Source organism: Dysidea avara, chromosome 2 (assembly GCF_963678975.1).
Source record: "Dysidea avara chromosome 2, odDysAvar1.4, whole genome shotgun sequence".
NCBI classification, from domain to species: domain Eukaryota; kingdom Metazoa; phylum Porifera; class Demospongiae; order Dictyoceratida; family Dysideidae; genus Dysidea; species Dysidea avara.
The window spans coordinates 45,024,966-45,045,620 of NC_089273.1; the positions used below are offsets into that span (position 1 = coordinate 45,024,966).

At 37.0% G+C, this 20,655-nt stretch overlaps 1 protein-coding gene across 1 annotated transcript in view; it reads left to right on the forward strand.

Moving 5' to 3' along the window:
* LOC136247445 (transmembrane protein 87A-like) overlaps positions 1–20,655 on the forward strand; it is a 73,653-nt gene that overhangs the window by 33,429 nt on the left and 19,569 nt on the right. The window contains exons 7-9 of the mRNA XM_066039163.1: positions 12,223–12,284; positions 12,685–12,777; positions 19,225–19,315. Of these exons, the coding sequence (XP_065895235.1) occupies positions 12,223–12,284; positions 12,685–12,777; positions 19,225–19,315 (246 nt within the window). The remainder of the gene's footprint in view (positions 1–12,222; positions 12,285–12,684; positions 12,778–19,224; positions 19,316–20,655) is intronic.

Below are 20,655 nucleotides of genomic sequence, written 5' to 3' on the forward strand. Positions count from 1 at the left end.
TTGGAAAGAGTTATCATGATTAGTGTTGCACCGATAATTGATTGAATATGTGTAGGTTATCGCACAAATCAAGGTATCTTTGCTATTTAAGAGACCTTTGGAATGGCACAATAATCACCGAGAGTGAAGCCCGAGGTGATTATGTGCCATTCCGAAGGTCTCTAAAATAGCAAAGATACCGTGGATTTGGGCGATAACCAATTTAGACTATGGCTCGTACGGCTCTGGTCACTACCAATAATGGCAGCTTCCTGATCAAATTAGTATTAAAACAACTCACTGGTAGGTTTCGTAGATGATTGCAATCATCTCTATTATCCAGCGATGTTTTCTTCACACTCTAGCAATGATTTCTGATGACTGTAGCGACTGGAATCCAGCTAAACACGTGGCGCACGTGACAAAAATCTAACCAGTTTAGATACCTACCCGCGTGTATCTATTGGATTTTAAATACCTCATTAACGACCAAACCTCAAAGCATACTATGCGTACCATAGTCTAATTGGTAGTAGCTGATATTCTTGTACTTCTTCCCTGTTCTGAAGAATGTCAGTTATAATATCAGCATATCGGTTACAGGAATAGGTAAATAATTGATATCGCTAAACGTGAAAATATACATATCGGTACAACGGGTATAGGTGGTCCTGGTTCGAAATAATTATTCCAGTAGTTTGTATGGTCTTAGGAATGCAATCAATGTTAATTGTTTATTTTGCGACGGGTGGAATATAGCTGAAAGTGAAGTGTAATGGACAGTGATTGATTATTGGGTTGTGTGTTCAGATGCAAACTAATTTTGTTAGTTTCATCACTTTTAAGGCGTGTGCCGACACCAGCCTGTAGGCATGCCTGGTTTACTGAAATTGTATTCATGAAAGTGGGGACTCTCCTCATACTTTGTGAATTACCTTACCTTTAGGTTTTACAGGAATTTAACAAATGAAAAACAATGGTACAGGCCCTTTTGACTACGAGGATTAGGCTATTCCTTCAAGTTGAAAGAGGGCATGTCCCTACTTACGCAAACGAAATTGAAGAGCAACTTTGAAGCTTCGTTGAAAGAGTTTGTGGGGAAAACACAATAGTCCAACTATAAAATGGTTTAGAAGATGCTTCTATGCATAATGTTGTTAAAAGTGGTTTGTTTGACAAGAACTGTCTTAGCAGTGCATAGCAATGCAATTGGAGAATTACGAAAATCTCATGAATTACAAAATCTGAAATTACAATAAATGTCTTATTGCAGTGTTGGTTAATTTCAGATCAGTTAGCTAGCTGTATGGCGCCTGTTGTTTAGAAGTAGCACAACTCGTTTAAGTTGTAATGGTCACTACTAGGATAATTTTCTTACTTTCCCAGTATCATTAAATTCTTTTATACAAGCTTCTTCTAGTGAAGAATGCTTTCCAAAAATTTTAGATGTTACAGAAGAGAAGTGGAGTTGACTCCTTATAATTTCTTAACCTGTTCTAGTTTATACTACTACCTAGTGGTTTTAATTGTGGGTTTGAATTATTGGAAGTTGAATGACAATTATTTTGTATGAAATCTCTCTCAATGTATAGCCAAGGACTTAGCTTCCCAACAAAGACAAGATTTTGTCCCAAAAAGTCTTGACACCATATAAAGTGAAAGAAAAGCTTCTAAGGTATATCACTTTGGTACAGTTGCTGGCCAATGGTTGCCAAGTGCAGTCGTCGGTCTTTTGCAGTATTATTGTATGTTTCCTTGGAAACAGTATTAATGGTTGTCAGATTAATTTGTGATGGACGACTAATTCACTAGGAAAACAAAATTAATACTATTTATAATAAAATCAACACCCACAATCAAAATGATCAGTTACATCTACAAGATGTATTGTAGTAGTTCACCTGGAAAATTTGTAAAACGAAGAGTATTTGTTTGTAAAGGGCCACGCATCAAAATAGAGGTCCTTGGTGACAATCAAACGGTATGGTAGTACTGTTCAAGTAGGGATCAAAATTCCACCTTGGAAACCAAATCCAATATGAGATTAATGTTTTTTTGTTTTTTTTTGAAACCGATATGATACCGATCCGAAGTGTAGCTATTTATATTTAAGGAACCACATATGCCATGTTCAACTTCATTCTAACTACAGAAGACAGTCTTAAGATTATTGGTTACCCATGGCCTCTATTGACAGCTCAGACTATAAGGTACCCACAAATATTTTAATACATACCCCTGCCAAAATTAGTCCAGATTACTCCACATTTTAATGGCTTGTAGAGATGGCTGGTTGTTTTATGCTGTGCTCTTAGTCCATTTTATTGCTGTTTCCCCAGGCCCACCACTATGAGTGTTTGTTGTATGATTGGTAAGTATTGTGACAACAAAACAGTAGTTATAGATGCACTTAGATGGCTTCGTGTGGTGTACCATTTTTAGACAAGGAAAATAACTACTGTTTCCGGCCTAATGTATTTCGCGGACTGGACTCACGCACTGAGCTGGAAACAGCTTTTAAACAATAATCCAGGCATTATCCATCTCTTGCAACACTGGAGACACCACTATCGAGCTGCAACTGCTGATACTGCTCTTCCTTACAGGTAAACAAACTAGCAGTACACTAATTAATTAGAATACACTTACGATACACGAGTACTATTAATAATAAAGCGTGGTAGAGGCTGTTGTTGTAGCGTAGATGTTTTTTCCTTTATTGCTTTAGCACTAGTTCTAGGGTTGTAGAAATGAGCCAGTAATAATTCTTAGCAGGGTAGCTATAGGTGGCACTGCCCAGCGATGTGATGGGGCTATGCAAATAAACTGACTCATCACTACAGTCCTAACACCAGTGCTAAGTACTGGAGCAACAAAGGAAAAACAGCTGAACTACAACAATAGCCTCTATCACACTTTATCACTGCTAGTACTCGTGTATCGTAAGTGTATTCTAATAAATTAGTGCAAGCGATAGTTTGTTAACTTGTAAGGAAGAGCAGTATCAGCAGTTGTAACTCGATAGTGGTATCTCCAGTGTTGCAAGAGATGGATAATTCCTGGATTATTGTTTAAAAGTTGTTTCCAGCTCAGTGCGTGAGTCCAGTCCGCGAGTCCAGTCCGTGAGTCCAATCCGCGAAATACATTAGGCCACTGTTTCCTGCCCTTGTTAGCTAAATAATAGGGTTTATATTGTCGCTTGATCATTGGACAGTGTCATCAAGACAGTTCAGATGTATATCGTTGTATCGTATCAGTTTGTAGCAGCAATATCGGCTCCCACCGATATAGTCAAAATTTCTATATCGGGTACCGATACAATATGTATCGGTTAGGGCTGGGACGTAGCTTCGAATGCTTCGTGGTTAAGTAAACTTCGAATTATAAAAGTATCCTTTGTTTGAAGCTTCGTAATGCACTTATAGTCATTACAAATAAATGTGGTTATATTTATTGCAGCTGCTTATTCCTATTGAGTGATCAATGTTCGTCTATTTGCGATCGATCTTCATGTGCCACGCCCACTTTTAAACCATTGAAGTTCAGCTTGCTACCATCATTACAGCCTTAAAACACCTTATAAAGTGATAGATAATACATGGAAAGTGTACTTTTAGCCATTACTTGGTATTTACCTGTGCATGATTGCAGTATAGTGGACACGCCCATTTGCAATCAATCAATCGCGTCATTCAGTACTGCTGCTATGCACTTTCCAAATGCTTACGAACTTATTAAATAGGTTTAGAAAGATAAAACCTAAGAAGAATGTGCATATATACAAGATATTACCTATAACTTGAAAACTAACACCGAAGCTTCGAATGTTCTAACATTTTATTAGCGAATATTCGAAGGTAAATTTCAATATTCGTCCCAGCCCTAGTATTGGTATTTCGGTACACCTCTAATGAAAATCACCTTAATGGAATAGTATTAGTCCATATGATATATAATTCAGCATCAATTATAATACAACACTTATAGGTGGCCGGATATAAATTTTTTTTAAAAATCGCCAAACTTGAATTTTAGACTGACTGACTGGCCACAGTCACAAGGCTAGAGGCCAAACGAAGCAGCGCATGGTAACCATTTTATGCCACAATAACAAACTCACCAGTGGGATATGCCTTTTTGGGAGTCCGATTAATGGAGGCCTTCTGCAACCTTGTCTTTTCTTTTATCTTAAATCAAGCTGCTTGTCTTCTTCTTCATCCAACGAAGCCATATTGAGGCGTTAATTTTCCGTATTGACGCTTCCTTACATCTGCATATTTAGACACTACAGAATTACTTCAGAGCTGGATTTCAGAAACGCTTCAGTCCTGGCGCTACCATAACAGGTATACTAGCTGTAACTTAGTGATTGGGATCCCGTTCACGATAGGTTCGCGACCACACCCATCAAATAAAGATCTAGGTGGACTAATAGCGATAGAGTATGGAGACTATGCACACCTCTTAACAGTCTAGCTATCTTATATTTACTAAACGGTAAACAAGATCACCTCACCCCTTATTGGTCTAGCTAACTGCACACCCCTTGGCTGACTCGTGATACTCTAATACAACAGTCATATATGATATCCTAATTGAACAGTCACAAGTTACACTGCTGTGCTACAGCAAAAATCTAAGCAAACTAGTATTTTTTTTAAATTGTTAGTTACAAATGAAGTAGGGATCTATGCAATAAAAAGTAGCGAAACAAGAGATTTATTTATTAATGCTTTACAGCACAAGTGCTGAAGGTCTGTAGGACACCTGGTCCTACAGCCTGCTCAGAGACTTTAGCTACTTAAGGTGTGTTTGAAAAGTTGGAGAAAGGAGAAAAAATCCATGACTGGACCTAGGTGGCCTCGAACCTTCAGCCATCCGATTTACGCTCTAGATGAATGATGGTATTACAGCATAGCTCTCAGCAGGAAAGTCCCTACTTTGGCATTGAACAAAATAGTAATAGCCAAAGTAGGGACTTTCCCACTGAGCTATGCTGTAATACCATCATTCATCTCTTGTTTCACTACTTTTTATTGCATAGATCCCTACTTCATTTTTAAATCAACAATTTTGTAAAATACTTAGATAGCATTACAGCGACAGCTATTGTGATGTACATTCTGAGGGATAATTATATATTCTTCTATTGTTTGTTAACTTATTATGACAAATGAGTCACCACATATTACATCAAAAGAAAGAATTCCGGCATGGGGAGACCATCATCTAATGTGACGTTAAGATTGAGTTATAGCAGAAGTTTGGAGATGACCAGACAAACATACAAGTAGGCTGATCTGGTGTTCCTCAACAAGTAACAATTTTATACAATAAAACTCAAACCCACAATACATTGCTACGAATTGCATTATATAAAGGGTGACTGATCTGTCTGTATTGATGGATCAGGAAACTTCCTATCACTCTCCACCTAACGGGCAGCATATTGGAGTAATGTAAAAATTTTTGGAAAGTCATGATTACATGGCTTGAATTGCTGTGAGCAGTTACACTTGAGACACTAGAAAGTATTGTAAAGGGGGTGTCTGACAAGTTATAGTTCATACCACGAGTGACCACGCCCACCATTAATTGCGAAGTGCAGTTGGGACAAGCTGTAGAGGAAGAACATTCACAAGTTATGTAGTACTGTAAGGTCTTTTAGCAGCAGCTACATCTTGTTTTGTACTTTTTCCAGCTGCTATATATTTTGTTAAGCTGACTAACTGAATTCGAATAATAGTGTCAACGTACAAATAAGTGTTACAGTGTATGAAACTTGTCTCCTTACTGAATCATCATCTTCACAGCTGGTTTCTTCCAAGTTTTATCACAAATGCAGTGTCACGTATTCGAATACGTACATGGTTGAATCACGCCACATGTCTGAAAAATTATCAACAGCCATTTTCCGGTTGTCTTAGCCTATCTATAATGATGTAGCATTGTTCAAAATGTGACTATCAACTCGAATATACACGAAATGGCCCTATTTTTGAGAAAAAGTTTTGCCAGGTTATGTAATAAGCTGCTTGAGTGCATAAATTATCCAGTTATCCAAGAAACAGGAGTACCCACCTCAGGATTAGCGCATTGTATGCACGCAATAGAAGCACCAGCTAGTATGTTAGCTGTCATACCAGAAAGGGACTAACATACATTTGCATGACAACCATTTCCAAAAAAATTCACCATTCAGCTGTACTGGGCCACTGGCGAGGAACAGGGTTAATAAGGTTAATCAATATCAGGACTTGTGTTTATGTAAATGTGCTTAAAGTTTCTAATTGTGGGTTTTGGTTTTATGACATTGTTTTATTTTTAAATTAAATATTAATGAGTTCCCTTTATTTAAAGCATTAATTTTTGGTTGATTTTAATGACTCCTGAGTAATATATAAATGTTTCTAGTTGTTTTAATTGCAAGAATTCAAACAGTATACTAGGAGCAGTGTCGGGCTGCTAGTTTTAAAAAGTAATTTATTACTTGTTACTGCCACTGTGATGAAATGTATTACAGTTACATGTTACTTCAGTTTAAAAGTAACTAGTAATATGTTATATTACATATTACACAATATATAAAGATACTTCGTTAGGTAATATTATTACAGCAACAAATAGTTTTGCGCTATTTAGTAACACATTACTTATGTGAAGTAACTATCCATTAGATATTACTAGCGTTGGTAATGTAGCACGTTATATTACTTCATTACTGCATTAAGTAATAATATTACATAATGCGTTACTTTATTAGGGTAGGAGGGAGGGGTATTTGCACTCTTGTGACAATTGTAATGATCCCTTAGTCATTGGGTGCTCCTCAACAAGTAGGGAACTTGTATTTAAACAATTAATCCCAAGCCCACAATACATTGCTACAACTGGCATTATATAAAGGGTGACTGGGCAGTCCTGTGTTGATGGAGCAGGAATCTACCTATCATTTGACCATGTCTGGCAGCCTCATGTATTGGTGTACAAAATTTTTGGAAGTCATGATTATAATATTGTGACTTGAATTCACCTACCAGACTTTACTTTAATTGTAAGATGCCAAGGAAAAGTATCCTCACATCTTCACAATTGGTATCAAGTTGAGCTAGAGGAGTATTTTACACTGCTAGACTTGGAATAGGAAATTTTTTGTGTTGTGCTGCCTTCGTGGATGCTATGATTGGAAGTTATGAGGCTAAATGCAACTACATAGCTGCAACAGCTGTGGTCAGTACAGCTGCTGGTGATGGTACACAAAGGGGAGGTGACATTGATAAACTCTTGGGTCGGGAAAATATAGTATCTCCTCATTTCACATAATTGTATTGCTTTATTTCATATGAGGCTAAATAACTGCAATATAAAACGAAGAAACAATTTGGTTCACGGTTGTTCTTTAGATATTTAAATGGTGACTATTGTAAGCTTTTGGGTGAAATTAGTGCAAGAAGTCTTGTTTGGGCCTGGAACTTCAGCAAACTAGTCACACATGCAGAACGACAATGCCATGCTGAGTCCACACATTGGTTTCCCTAGCAAAACATTTTTTTCATTATTCGTACTACATACAAGTATGAAGAAAATTTTAGAATTTTAAGTTCAATTAGGAATCATAGAAATAAAAAAGGAGGGAAACAAAGGAGGTCACCTATACCTGTAGATATACTAGTGAACATTTAATCCTACTGATTTTCTTGATCTAAATAGCCAAAGGAATGGTCATCTGAAGTTTTAGTTCTAGAAGCAAAGAACTTTTGAAGTTACAACACTACAAAGTGGCAACAACAGAAGAATTGATTTGTACAGTGACAATATGGAAAATACACTACAGGCACTTAATTAAATGATCATAACTGTCAAACACAGTCCTCTACAGAGATGCAACTTGCACCATTGGGTTTTCCATGAACAGGCTAATCCATTGCTGTGTATGTTTTGTCTACTAGACCCTTCCTACAACTAAGATGTAGACGAAAACATGAGAGAAAGAAAACCGATAAAGAACCGGTTGTGCAAGATACCCCCCTTACTTTAGGTCGGTAGTGAGATCGGGGTACTCTAATATAGCAGTCACCATATTATTTGTTCTAATCGAACAAGGCAAGCTAACCCTCATATCTTCCAACTTCTTTGTAGTTGTGCTAACGTGTGTGATTCTTGCAGATCTGCGGGAGATCTCTAGTAAATAGTACTAAGTTAGCTGTTTAATATGTATTAAAGGAATTCCCATCTATTACTTGTTATTAGTGTTGTACTGATGAACATATTTTACATTTACCGATACCAATCATTTTCCCATATCTGTAATGGATATGCCAATATTATAACCGATATTCTTCAGCTCTTCTTAACAGGGACGGAGGAGTAGAATATCACCTAAAGTGTTGCGAACATTTCATTTGTACTGAAAACAATCACATTGGTGGCTGAGTCTACAAGTCGTGTTACAGCTTTGCCACTAATTCCTTTCATGGCTAGCTAGCAGTTATAAAACAGCTAATTTCCCCAAAAGTGTTTTTAGAGGGATTACAACCCTTAGAAAAAGATGATCGACTAATTGTGTGGGAAACCAGTGAATGTACATAGCCTTACAGCTGTGCTTTTCGCAGACAAACAAGTCTAAACAGTTACTGTACTATAAATAAATGTTTTACCACTGACTGATGGATTCACCACTTTCTTTATTGTCAAATAATTATTACCATCTTTTCTGATTGATTGTGGGTTTTGGTTAATCAACTTATTATTTCCACTTTGTTACCAATAGAGTAAATAATTCCATCGTTTATAGAACTCTGCGTGGGCGAGATCAAAGGAAAAAGTGTACTTTAAATTTCATAAAGTACACTCTCAGCCGGCCAACTGCTTCATCGACCACAAAGAGTGCATTATTGCACCGCAAAGAGTGCTTTATTGAACCAATAAAGCACTCTTTGCGGTTCAATAAAGCACTCTTTGTGGGCAATAAAGCACAGTTGCCCACGTGCCTTAGTGTAGGCTAATAGCCTACAGGGCTCGCGCCAGTATGACTAATCACCCAAGCCGGTGAAGGCTGATAGCCTCGCCGCGCTGAGTGATCAATCACCTCAGCCAATACGAGTTCCACCACTGGATTGCTTTTATAGACATGCCTAAATGCTTTGATGATGGGTGGGAGAAGGTAACGTTGTTGTTACGTTTGTTAATGTAAATGGACAAGTCCTGGAGATATCATGGAAATACTTCGCCATGTGACTCACAATAGAATCGATTGTGGGTTGCGAGTAAAACCTGCCAAAAGACGCGATGAACGTCTACTTTGCCAAACTATTGTGAAATACGAGTGAGTTACTTTGTTAAACTAGTTTGTGTGCGTTCAGGCCGCTAATAGTTTGTGCAATGCTTGTTAATTACGAGTCCTAGTGTATGGTGAAGCTACACGACTAGAAAGTTCCATAAATCATTTAAAGCATAGCCTTGCTCGTGCTATATGAAAAATAAAGTACGAGGCACGCGGCCGAGTACTTTATTTTTCATATAGCACGAGCAACATCCCGATTATCAGTACCACACTACTTTTTATTATTCAAGGACTAGCACACGTTTGTATGACAATCCTTTACCAAAAAATGTTGCCAATTATCTGGCTTTCGAAGGAGAAGATTAGCGATGATCAGAACTTGTGTTTATGACTTATATAGATGTGCTTATAGTTTCTGATTGTGGGTTTCAGTTTTATGACATGATTTTTAAAAACACCATGTTTAAATTAAATATTTATAAGTTCCCATTATTTAAGACAATCATTTTTAACAGGATCATTGATTCTTGGTTGATTTTTAACAATTCCTTCTAAATTATCTACATGTGTTTCTAGTGAGAAGTTCATATAAGTTAAGACATTACTAAAAGGCTCATCCACAACTTTCACAATCACAGCCATATTAGTCTCTGACCTTAAACTTATCAGCAGTAAGCCTTGTCTGGTATCATATCTACCCATGAGGCCTACAACTCAGGAATCTTTTGCAGTAGATAACCATGAAAAGACAGAGAAATCAAATTCATCTGTGTACGTTTAAATATATAAGTATTCTTTCAGGACATGGGGAAATCTCATCTGGCTTGATGGGAAACCCCCTACTCCTTTTCTACAGAAGCAACTATAAAGGAGGCAATATATGGCTGGCTATGATAATTGAGATTAATAGATCTCACATTGTAAACAGGAAGGAAATAGTGACTTAGCTAGTCTAGTGAGAAGTCTAGTCTAGTCTAGTGAGAAGTCTAGTCTAGTCTAGTGAGTCCCAAGCTAGTCTTAACAATAGGTTTTGTTGTGAATGATTTCAAACTTCAGTGCTAAATAAATAATAGTAGCAGGCTGATGTTATCCACACTTTAAAGTACTTTGTGTTGGCGAGATCAAAGCAAAAAGAGTGCTTTATCTTCTGTAACGCATTCAAGTGTGCTATATTTTCCATTTGCGTCACAATAAATTACAGTTATGGAAAATAAATAAAAGATATGCATTGATTAGAAATGTACTACACAGACACATACCAATTGTCTGATGCCTGAAAACCAATGTGGTTCGAATTCACAAAATGAACACTCAAAGCAAGACGACAAGAAAGCACTTTTAAATTACGGTATAATTATTTATAGCACTCGTTAATACTTTTAATTGTGGGTTTGAATTATTACTGTTTGAGTTGTAATTCTTTGATGTCTCTGTGAATACATAGGAACTGATAAGGTCTGGCTACGTAAAAATTATTACAGTGAAAAGTAATTCGGTAGTTCTTGATACATTCTAATGCTGTATCTAGTTCTGCGTATACTTTACTATAAGCTATTTTACAACTAGCATTTACTATAATCCTTGATTTTGTCTTCGGTTTGTTATTGTCTTAAACAAGTATTACTTATAGTTTGGTGAAGCCTTTTTAAGCGTAATATATGAGAACTCACATTTTTATATAAATAGCAAATCTGTTTGTTTTACTGGACAGTGGGTAAATGTTTGCTTTCTATTGTGGCACAAAACCATCAAGACCTGGTCTTGGGGCTCTCAAGGCATTTCACTAGGTTCAGATACTTTTGATCTTTCAAGCTGTTCTTCTGATTAAAAAGAAAGCTTTCTAAAAAATGGCACAATTTAAGACTCTGTTGTAACTAGTGAAGACTTTAGTGTAGCATGTGTTTTTATAGTACCCTGTACAATTTTGACTTGTGGGTTTGAGTTATTTCAAGAATAAATTCTGATGTTTATAGAATGTACGCGTTGAGCTGAATCCTCAAAAACATTTTAATGCAATTACACACAATCTTAATTTGGCTCATCTGTAGTACTGCTTGACCCGCTAAAAATATTTCAAAATCTTTTTGCTCAAATGTCTGACTTAATATACATGACCAATCAAATTGTTCACAATACATTTCCTGTGTGGAAGCCATATAAGCACAGTGTCCATTACAGCCCTTTCCTGAATTAGCCAAACCGTACATGTTTGTTGTTGACACCTTTGTTGTGACCACTAATCACCTGGTTGGCTGAAATGTTAACTCTTTTGAGAGAAAAAATCCACTTTTAAATTTTAGCTGTTTTTCAGGATTCAGCTCAACTTGTACATCCTATAGTAAAAGTTGTTACCAACCCGTTTATCCTAAGTATGCAATTAATTTCATAAATTTTGCAGTTGCTTGGCTATCCACAAAATTTTATAATTAAAAATTAAGAATTTGCTGTAAGCTTTACAACAGGTAACTTATGTGAAATACAAGTAGTCCTTGAAAAGTCTGTCCACCCATTAAAACGACGTGCATCAAATATTAGTATGTGTGCAGTTTCTTGTACAGGAATTTATACTAACAGTTTTGCGGTGCCCACTGTAAGTGGGCACTATTTAGAAATGTGACAAATTTTTGCTTAGTTTTTTACTAGAGTAATTCATAATTCACCATGGCATATTGCCAGTATGTATGTGTGTCATTCAGCTTTACTGGGTATGTAAAGCTCTGCTTCAATGAGCCCATGATAAGGTTATGATTTCTGGTCAAAGTATTCTGTACTACAAAGAGAATTCTATCCTGTTTGCCAGTGGGCCCAAAATTTTCAGGAACTTTTTCAGACGGCTATATTAGGAAGGGTATTGGCATGCAATGACAAGTTTTAAGGATATTTTTATGATGTGTCCAGCTTAGTACATTTATGGCATGAAACACATTGTATGTTTTTTGTTTTTTTTTTGTCATTACTAGATAATCTTGAGATGAAGAACACGTTTGGTTACCTCAACCTCATCGATTATCCTGGACTTATTGTGAGTTTGTAATTGTTGTTGTTGTTGTTGTTTCCAGCGTGAAACTTTACGAGTATCTGGTGTTAACTTGGGAAGCAAACACCAACTAGCCCATGTCTCTCACAGCGAGTACAGGCCCACACCTTCACCTGTGAGATGTGATACAGCCTCCTGTGGGTTATCCAGTAATAGAATGATTTGTGTGACCCTCAAGACCTGGCTAGTTCACAGGTGTCTCGATGTATCACCTGATAAACATGACAATGTGTAATGCAGTCAAAGGATTCGCTTTTTGCTTGTCTTGCTTTTGTGTGTGTGTTTTGTTGGTATGAAAATGTATACTTAGCTGCTTTACTCCATACCTTACTCCATACCTTACTCCATACCTTACTCCATACCTTACTCCATACCTTACTTACAGTTCTATGGAGTAATGATGGGAGTGTACATAATATATGCTGTAGTGTGGACCATCCTGATGGGTATGTCTTATAAGGACCTCATTCAATTACAGGTATGTATGTGTGTAGTGTGTGTATGTGCGTACGTGTGTGCATACATATGTGTGCATGTGTGCGTGTATATTTGTAAGGCAAATATCTCTACATATTGTACTTTAACTATTGGCCTTACGTACATGATACATTATACTGTGGTCGGAATCTTTAGTGAACACAGTTGTAGTACACTGTAGGTGATGGTATGAACATAGTAATGTTTCTTGCATTGTTTTGTTTTGTGGTTTAAGAATGCAAGAAAAGTTTTCATGCATTCACTGAATATTTTATGAGTTGGTAAGAAGTGAAAGAAAGTATCTTATTGTCACTGTAGCATGTAGAGCGAAGGTATAATAGCCAATTGAGATTTAGAAATTGTTTGCTATTTCCACCCATTAGAAATTAGCTGGACTCTAGACTTATACTAGAGTGCACACAAGAAGTATGCAAGTTTCCTATTTAATGCACAGCACACCGATTCTATTTATTTATTTATTTATTGTCTTAATGTAAATGTGACTTTATGCCATGACTTAAACCTGTTACAGATATTTGGCTAAATGTGTTGCTTTTCTGATAGTTAAAAGCCTGTGATAGGAAGAATGGGAATGAGAGGAGGGTAGAAGTAACGTTATTAAAGTGAATTATTCCTACTCGTGTATTTCAGTTATGTGTGAAAATCCCTAAATTGGCATGGAACTACTTCATTTTTAATTTAACAACACTACTAGTATTATTTTTTAATAGCTGATGATAGAAAACTAAAACCCACAATCAGTTGTTTTATGGTGATGTATATAAGAAATGTGTTGAAGTTATATTTCAGCCTTGTCTTTACCTTTTATCTTCAATCATTTTTTGGAAGGTCTTGTTATTACCAAGATCTGATATGTAAGTTAGAGTTAAAGCACTGCCGTTCGTGTGTATGGAAAATACAGTACGAGGGGATGTGTCGAGAGGCCAATACAGCATGAGTTGAAGCCGAGTGCTGTATTTGCCTCGAGACATCCCCGAGTACTGTATTTTTCGTACACACAAGCAAAGGCGGTTATATTGTACTTCCTGGTCATGTCTGGCTCGGAGCGATTTTCTCTAGTACTCAAACCGCTGCGATTTTCGGTGATAAGGATATCAGTAAGTGTTCATATAATCTATTTCTAGTCGTAGAACGAACTAATAGGATTAGTTTGGCTAGTTTTAACGATTTACAATGTCACGCACGTGAGCAATCGTGCTGTCTTAGTGGAGTCATGTTTGAAAGATTCGTGATCAGGCGATCAGTGAGTGTTTATACAATCTATTCCTAGCCATAGAACGAACTCGTAGGATTAGTTTGGCTGGTTTTAGCGATTTATGGTGTGTTGTTTACGTAACATTCCTTAAATAAATTCTTCACATAACTGTACTGTATTTGTCCAATTAGCTGCATAACTGTACTGTATGACTCATACAGTACAGTTATGCAGTTGATTAGTATTGTATGGAGAATACGATACACGGCATAGCTTTGATCCTCCCACGCAAAGTACAATATGTAATGTTAATGTGAATGTAACGGGTATACCAGAGTCAGGTTAACGGAATGTGTATGTTAAGCATCATACAGTACGTAGTACTGTATATTAGGGATCATGGATATTTGGGTATTTCTAGCCAAAAATTCACCCAAAAACCAACTTCACAACTCCATCCTTGCACCTTGGCAGTATTGGTTAGGCATAACCAAGCCCGAAAGTGCCTTCAGTATGATACTAAAGGCTTCCAATAAATCGTTATGAAATTTTAAAAAAAATTTCAATGAAAGTTTCTACTGCCTGCCTGCCTGCCTGCCTGCCTGCCTGCCTGCCTGCCTGCCTGCCTGCCTGCCTGCCTGCCTGCCTGCCTGCCTGCCTGCCTGCCTGCCTGCCTGCCTGCCTGCCTGCCTGCCTGCCTGCCTGCCTGCCTGCCTGCCTGCCTGCCTGCCTGCCTGCCTGCCTGCCTGCCTGCCTGCCTGCCTGCCTGCCTGCCTGCCTGCCTGCCTGCCTGCCTGCCTGCCTGCCTGCCTGCCTGCCTGCCTGCCTGCCTGCCTGCCTGCCTGCCTGCCTGCCTGCCTTTAGGCAAGCATAACTCGATATTGGATAAAACTATGGGTTTGATTTTTTTCACTGTTCAATGCCGCTTCATCCCGAGACATGCCGTTTGGCATACCACAGTGTGTACAATGCACGCATCATGGACTTACCTTGTCCTTCTTTGTGTCCCATTTCTTTTTGCTGACAGCCCAAGGTGTTGATTCATGGTAGCACGATGGATGGCTTCTCTACAGTATGTTTGTAAACAAGAATTGTCCATATTTTTCATAGTGACTGGACTGAATACAGAGTTTGTAACACTGTGTAACGGGCTGAACATAGCTGAAAGTGGAAGTGCAATGGCCACTGCACTTTCTAGGCAGTAATTGATAGTTGAGGGTGTGCAGCTCGTCATAGTTTCATAGTGACTGGATTGTTGCAGAGGTTCTTCTTCTACTATTTTTCGTCTGTAACACTGTAACAGGCCGAACATAGCTGAAAGCGAAGCGTAATGGCCACTGCACTTTCAAAGCAGTTTTTGATAGCTGGGGCACGCGTTCAGATGAAAACATTAATTCTGGTGCCATCCTTTCTTTTGATGCAGTATACGTGGGTTCACCAGTCATAATGATGTTACAAAATAAGTAAACAAACAAGTTTAAGGAAAAATTAGAAATTTTAAATTCGATTAAGGATCATAGAAAAAAAAAGTAGGGAAACAAGGGAGGTCGCCTACACCTGCAGATATACTAGTGAACATTTAATCCCTGATTCAGTCTTGGGTATAGACTGAATTAGGGATTAAATGTTCACTAGTATATCTGCAGGTGTAGGCGACCTCCCTTGTTTTTCTACTTTTTTTTTCTATGATCCTTAATCGAACTTAAAATTTCTAATTTTTCCTTAAACCTGTTATTAATATGGTGTGTATGCACAAAGGAATATTAAGCACAGTTTGAAATATTGCAAAAAATTAAGAGTACATTTTCCATTTGAACTTTGATGGTATTTAATTATTTGCAACACTAATAGTTTTGCATTGTTCAGTTCTTTATGATGACAAAACATTCCAAAAAATACTGAGAAAGATAATTTCTAGTAAAGGGCAGATACAATCGTTTGTTCCAAGTGTTATACACCATCATATGACAATTGATTGTGGGTTTTAGTTTGTACTTTATCATTAATCATAGTGGACTATGTATAAACAACATCATAAGATTAAAGGTAGGATAAAAATTATTTACTGATCCACTTATTGTACAATATGGTAACACTGAGCAGCCAATGGTGATTGAAAAAGCTAATGCAGTGGCCATAACTTAGTTTACGTATGAATAAACGTACCTATAAATCGTACTTATAAATCTTACTGGTCTTGAGCCTAAATTAAACCGTAGTCCATTTTCGACAATGAGTCAATAAAACTATTATATTATTCTAAATAATCCTCACCATTACATTTGATTGTGGCAGCCAGTTTTTGTCTTGCCACTAGATTCGAGTTTAGCCAGTGTAGATAGTAAAAATTAGGCTAGTAGTGGTTCAGTAATTAGGTTTTATTTAATTATTAGCTGCTTTTCTTTGCTTGAGAGAACAGTCACAAGCGATCGGATTAGTCATGATGTATGTTGAGCACTACACGATGACCGAGAGCCGATCAGCAAATGCAGGTTTGTGCTATACAGCCCATAGTATACTAGCTTTGGTCAAACGCAATATCTCAGGTGGCTGCGGTACTGCAGAGAGAACATCACCGCAATGTTTGGCTCGGTGACCCACAATCGATGTTCAAAACCTGGCCTTTATAAGAGGTGCAGCTGTCCTGTGAGGCTCACCCCACCTATTAGGTGAGTGGTACATATCAGTTATACAATGTGTACTTGTGCTCTGCCTGTATAAACACACTTGTGCCCGTTGTATAACTATGTAACAAAAGCATGAATAAGTAACACAGACTTGCTTATCCCTTGTATATTAGAGCTCTTGTGATGCAAGTATAGCTTTACTTGCAGATTCAAGAAAACTGTAAACAAGTGTGATGTTGCATTTGAGCAGTACGTAAGTATTGTATTAACCTTTAAACCTGCAGAGAACTTTTGGGGGATGTGCATTATGCAATATGGGCATACATGGCGACACTTAGGGAGGTAGCTCAGTTCTTACAGCCTACAAATGTACATCTATTAAAAATAGTGTTGTACCGTTTCCCACTTTTTAGTGAAAACCGATATCTGATATATTTTCCTCTGTTTTACCGATAGTTAACCGATACCCAATTGTAGGTCTGCACAAGTTATATTTGTGTGTGCTCCACTAAAAGCACAGCCAGTAAAGCCAATGCTGTGAGATTGTACACTAACCTCAACTCAAAGTTGCCAGTCAGACAAGTGGGCTAGGGCTCCAACCATCACTGTTTATTATTGTGGTTACCACAAAACATAAACAAATTACCCAAGTACATACCAGAGCCTTGTGGTACTGCTGCTGCTGCTGAAGCTGAATAGACATAATCTGCTGGCCACAGCCCATTACAACTGATCTCCAATTATGGTAAAAACAGCCAATTATAACTGATCCGATTATTGGTACGACTCTAATAAAAATTCTGTTCACTGGGCTACTTGGAGAAGGTTAAATTAACACTGTAACTACAGTGGCTTATTTGTTATGAAGCGATGAACAGTCTCCGTGTTTCACAATTCTTGCCATGTGTTTAATTTTGATTGTGGGTATACTCACATGAGTCATATATAGCCTGATATAAAATTTAATGGGAAATCGAATGGAAGTTGTTGCAAGGTGATTGGAGCAGCCACCATTGAGTTATTGACCATTTTATAAAGGTATGTAAAGGGTTTGTGTGTTTCCTTACCAAACAGTTATTTTCACAGCTAGTTTTGTCTTTACCATTTAGCATTAAAGTAAAACCCTAGGTATCATTTTAATCCTTGTTACATCACAAGTAGAATGACGTAAATTGTGTAGCCATAGGTTGGACACTTCAGAAGTTACAGCGCTTTGTGCAAGACATGAGTATTTTGAAATCCAGTTTTCTGGATTATGCAGGCTTAAGGGTTTAAGAGGATCGGTAAAATTAAAATTTTTTCTCACTTTACCTTATGATATTGTCGACATTGTTTGTAGTCCATTATTGGTAACTGATAAGACAAAAACTAAAACCCACAATCAATTGTTGGAGAGTGTTGTATATAAGAAATGGGATGAAAATCTTTTGCCATTGCCTTTCCTTTTATCTTCAATTATTTTTTGGAAGGTCTTGAAACCAAGATCTGATACAACAAGTTTATAGTTAACAAGGATAAGGTTGATGCCTTGTCTGTTAGCTAGCATTGCATAACTTCTAGATCAGTGGTTGTATGTATTTATTATTTCGTTACTGAAAGGAAATCAAGTTCAGATGGAATAAAAATTATGTATTTTGCAATAATTCGCTCGTCCTTTTAATCAATTTTTTTGGAAAGCTTTGTCATTCCCAAGGCCAATACTCTTTTTATGCAACCATAAGAGATGGCCTAGATTGTTAAGGAACACCAAACTATTAAACAATTATCCAGTACTTGTATATTTTGAAGTTAATTCAGATCACATGGTAAATTGCATCGAAATTCTGATAAATATGTCAGTACTTTTTTAACATCGGCCAAAACCAAATAATATATCACCCAGCACTACTTAATAAGGTGACTGCTAAACGTTTCCTGGATGTGGGCATGTGCCTGATGTTCCACAAGATTATGCATGTGTGTGTGTGTGTGTGTCTGTGTGTGTGTGTGTGTGTGTGTGTGTGTGTGTATTATAGCTTGTGTTTTTTATACTTGAAGAAATTGACTGTATGAACCATAACTCTAATGTTTGTTTTTTTTTTTTTGATTTTTTTTTTGTTTTTTTTTTTGATTTTTTATGCATCACATAAGCCAACACTTATGCTTACCAAAATAGAACAACTATTAATCAACATAAATGTTGTAATAATTACATGGGTAATTACAGAAGGTAATTCTTGTCTCTTTCTTTGTTATAGTTCATTATTAGTATATGATATATGATAACTGATACCCACAATCAATTATTCCATAGTACTGTATATGATGAATTGTGTGGCCCCACTCACACATGTTTGAGTTACGTTTCGTTAGTTAAGATTTTTTAGAGGGTCTTCATAACAGAAGACCCAACACCTGTAATGCACTACCTGAAGTTACCATATCTATTGTATTGCTAAACATAACTACAATGTTGAAACAAAAATCATATATGTACGAGTGTTTTTCATAACTTGTTTACCTCATTATTGGTCACAGGTTTAGTATTGAAGGTGACCAAAGCTTCACTGTACTTTTGTGGCTTGTTATTACAAAGTTGTTATATATGTTTTATTTCTCCCAACAGTTCTGGATAGCTGTGGTGATATTCCTTGGAATGTTGGAGAAGGCGTTCTTTGTGGCCATGTACACTTCTGTGAATCAAAGTGGAAGCCATAGTAATGAAATGTTTTGTTGTGTGTATTAGTACTAGTTTAGAATATAAAGTACACAGTTAAAACATTGAAACCATTGTAAACTATTTGTGTTCACTGGGGCTGTTTTTTTCTTATGGCTTCTTGTGTACACACCACAGGCCACCTGTCAAAGCAGTAAAATTAAAGTAGGGATACCTTGTTTTGTAATTTTGATATTTGGGTATCAAAAAATGCTTATACCTCATAACAATGCTTTAAATATCGGAATATCAGTTGGTACTAGGGCTGGGATGAAGCTTCGAATGTTTCATGGGTTCGAAGGTTAAACTTCGAATTATAAAAGTATCCTTCGAAGCTTCGTAATGTACTCATAGTCTACTAAAGAATTACAAATAAACATCGTTATCTTTATTGTAGCTGCTTATCCTCTTGTGTGATCAATGTTCATCTCTTCGTGGTTGATCTTTGTGTGTCACACCCACTTTTAAACCATTATGGTACAGCTTGCTACCATAGTTACAGCCTTAAAACACCTTATAAGGTGATAGATAATACATGGAAAGTGAACTTTTAGCCATTACTTGGTGTTTACCTGTGCACGATTGAAGTATAGTGGACACGCCCATTTGCAATTGATCGAAAACATTTCAGTACTGCTGCTATGCACTTTCCAAACGCTTACAAACTTATTAAATAGGTTTAGAAAGATAAAACCTAAGAAGAATGTGCATATATACAAGATATTACCTATAACTTGAAAGCTAACACCGAAGCTTCGAATGTTCGAACATTTTATTAGCGAATATTCGAAGGTAAATTTCAATATTTGTCCCAGCCCTAGTTGGTACAGGTTTTGGCAAATGAATTTGTCCCTTTGGCAATTGAATTAATCACTTTGGTATTAAAATTCATCTGTAACTAGATAGGCAACTGGAGAAAACATGACAACAAGATGTAGTAGCTGCTATACAATATCTTGTTCATGTGCAACTGTAGTAAACAACTCTTTATAAGGTTATAATTCTTCCACTATAACTTCTTTAGTAATGTTGGCAACTGTACTATGCCATTAGCAATGGGTGTGGTCACTTGTGAACAAACTAATTAACTTGTCAGACAGCTATCAGCTTCACATACAACCAGCTCCAGTTACTTTCTAGTATCTCAAGTGTAACTCTACATGGTGAGAATGATTCACTTGATGATGAGCAGATGCTTTCTTGAAGACAATTTAATTGTGACAAATTCTTGTGCCATCGTGACAAATTTAGTTGCCAAAGGGATGAATTCAGTTGCCGAAACCTGTATTAAGATTATGTTTTGCCTTAGAAGCATAAGATCGGCATTCGTTTATGCATTAG